This window comes from Bipolaris sorokiniana (assembly GCF_000338995.1).
Source record: "Bipolaris sorokiniana ND90Pr unplaced genomic scaffold COCSAscaffold_15, whole genome shotgun sequence".
NCBI lineage: Eukaryota > Fungi > Ascomycota > Dothideomycetes > Pleosporales > Pleosporaceae > Bipolaris > Bipolaris sorokiniana.
The window spans coordinates 346,353-349,537 of NW_006911909.1; the positions used below are offsets into that span (position 1 = coordinate 346,353).

At 34.8% G+C, this 3,185-nt stretch overlaps 1 protein-coding gene across 1 annotated transcript; it reads right to left on the minus strand.

The window, feature by feature from the left end:
- Window positions 1-1,066: 1,066 nt before the first annotated feature.
- COCSADRAFT_100028 (uncharacterized protein) lies at window positions 1,067-1,240 on the minus strand (the record flags this gene model as incomplete). Its single annotated transcript, XM_007706041.1, has 1 exon — window positions 1,067-1,240. A coding segment is annotated over one exon (174 nt), but the record flags the coding sequence as incomplete, so codon positions are not given.
- Window positions 1,241-3,185: the final 1,945 nt, after the last annotated feature.

Here is a 3,185-nt window from a genome sequence, read left to right on the forward strand (position 1 = left end):
GCATGAAGCTCTAGTATATAGCATTAGGCATTGAGCCCTTATAGCTCGATGTGTTCAACTTAAGTTACGAGTACAAGTACAATACAACATTATACTTGCCTAAGTTACTGTCCAGCGCACACTGTCTCTCTATCTGCGAAAACCAACCAACAAGAAGCTTGACACCAGAAGTCTAATATTACTTCCACTCGAGCTATACTCTTAACAAAGGGATAGATAAGGGGGGCGTATAGTAGAACTAAATTAGTAGAGTAGAGGGGTATAAGGTAGGAAGTAAGAGAGCTAAACTAAAATAAATTTTTTCATAGTAGGGGTAGCGCAGGCGTAGATAACTTATTCTACGTAACTTTAGTAAAATAGAATAGCAATGTAACGGTTCGAGTACACACTGAACTAACATCCGAAAGGGATCCGAACATGGGCACGCACTAGCCGAGGGCAGATCTGCTGATATAAAACCCCACCTTCTCCATACCGTAGCTCGATAGATTTTTGATATCCTTTCGTACAAGGCCTATAGGTGTCTATTCGAATCAAGGCTCGTTTGATGTCCCACGCACTCCCATATGCCTCTGAGTGACGCTACTGCCGATACTGATCCGAGTAGTCTTGCCTGCGCCGTTACATATACTCTCTAGTGGCGTAAGCATTCTATAATAGCTAGGAGTTCTTTATCGTATACGTTATATCTTTCTTCTGCTCCTAAGAACTTTCTTAAGTAGTATACTACTAGGTGCTATTTTTCGTTAATGAGTATACTAGCGCAGCCTTCTAATACGAGGTTAGATGCGTCTGTTTCGATTTTTATAGGTATACCTAAGGTAAATATCTTAAAATATAGTGGTGTAATGTACGTAGTCTTAAGCTTATTAAAGGCTTCTTCTGCTTTCTTACTTTATACGAATAGCGTATCTTTCTGTGTGAGTTATATTATTAGTATTACAATTTTTAAGAAGTCTTTAATAAATTAGCGATTAAAGTTTATAAATCCTAGAAATAACTAGATTTCCGTAGCTATAGTTGGTGTTAGCTAATTCTTAATAACTTAGATTTTTTCTTCACTTATTTATACTCTATTAGCTTCTATCGTGTAGCTTAAGAAGTCGACCTTATTTTTATAGAATTTACACTTCTTTAGCTTAAGTCTAAGGCTATGTTTATCTAGTTTCTTAAGTACTGTTTTTATATATAGAATGTGGTCTTTCTTATTTTCTAAGTAGATAAGGATATTATCTAGGTAGGCGATAACAAATATATCTAGGTATGGCCTAAGTACGTTGTTAATAAGTTCCTAGAATATTACTAGGGCGTTTATAAGTCTGAATGGCATAACCTTATACTTATAGTGTCCGTATTAAGTTCTAAAGACTATTTTTTATTCTTCGCTCTACTTCATTCTAATAAGATAGTATCCGTCTTAGAGGTCTAGTGTTGTAAAGATCTTCGCACGGGATAATCAATCTCTAAGCTCCGTAATAATAGGTAGTAGGTATCGATTTTTTACTATAATATTATTAAGTCGCTAGTAACTAATATATAGTTAATCTATTCCGTCCTTCTTTAGTATAAATATAATTGGGTAATCTACGGGTGACTTTAATAGTCGTTTATATCCTTTAGCTAGACTCTTATCTATATACTCTCTTAGTACCTTAAGTTCTCTTTCTAATAGTTAATATATTAGCCTGAAAGTTAGTGTCTTTTCTTCCTATAGGACTATCTTATAGTCCTAGGGTTTATACTTTAGTAACACTATTTCGTCTACTACTTTCTAAAATAGATACTCGTATTCTTTATATTCTTTAGGGAATTCTAGAGTTGCGCTATTCTCTCTTCCTCTCGCCTTTTAATCTATTAGGCTAATTTTAGTATCTACGGAGTGTGGCTTCCTATTAAGAGAACTACTATTTAAGTATACCTTCTTTTTAGTATTATTATATTATTTAGTAATATCACTCTTATCTACTATTAAACTCTGCTAATGCGTAGGTTGGCTTACGGTTGCGTTCTTTCTACAGCATTTAAATTAAAATACTTTTAACTTCTAGTTAATCCGTAGGTTATATTTCCTAAGCTATAAGAGTTCTAAAATAATGTTGTAGGTAGCTAGTCTAATAACGTCTAGGTTAATCTTCTCTATATACTTCTAGATGCTAAGTGTTACTTATCTAACCTCGTGTGTAATATTACTTTCTTTTAGTATTAGTTCGCCGTTGGCTACGTGTAGTAGGTATGGCTGTTGTTTCTATTATTTCTTAAGTCCGGCTCAGTCTACTACGTGCGCTGAAATATAGTTTACCTATGATCTTAAGTCTACTAGTGCCTATATCTGTTTTCTATTAAGCTCTATTGTAAGCCTTATTAATTCTAGAGGTTCTAGTACGTTAATTTCCCTAGCAGGGCCTTATTGCCCTATCGTTGGCCTAAAAAAGACTCTTCTTATTAGTATCTGTAGTAGTCTTTTACCACTGTATGCTTTTCGCATTTATAGCTAAGGTATATATACTATTAGTCTTCTCTATATTCTAATAAGAGGCTATCTAGGTACTATACTTTATACGTGGTCTGTATCTGAATAATGCTTTAAGAGTCTATTCTACTAGGAAAGTGCATTTTCTTACGCTTATCCTATAAATATGCTAGGTAGCTGTTATTCTTATATTCGTACTATAGCTATTTGCACTTAGGCATACTCTTAGCGTGCTGTAGGCTCTATTTAGCTCCTCTCTTATCTGAGTAGTAAGTGGGGCAGTAGTTATGCGTGCACGTAGTCCATAATATGCTCGCGTGGTGCTTATTTCTTATATTAAACTAGTACTATATAGGTTCGCAGGAGTTATTCCGTCCTTACGTCTTCTATACTCGTGTTACCTCTTAGGGCGTGAGTCTCTATTCTAGCCTTTTAATATTTGCTATACTATATGCGTATATAGGTAGATGTTATGTTATCTTAATTTAGTAAAAGTTAATGTCTGAGCGTAGGTGCTATAGCTGTTGGTACATGTCTAGTAATACTTTATTACTATTATCCTTATAGGCGTAGGTTTTACTTGAGTGGCTAAGTAGTGTAGATAGTACGTTGATCTACTTCTATACTTCTACTAGGTTATCTCGTTAGGTCTTAGGTGATTCTAGTATTACGCTGTCTTGCCTCTTTTCGTAGAGCGTAGGTGGTCTATTTTCCT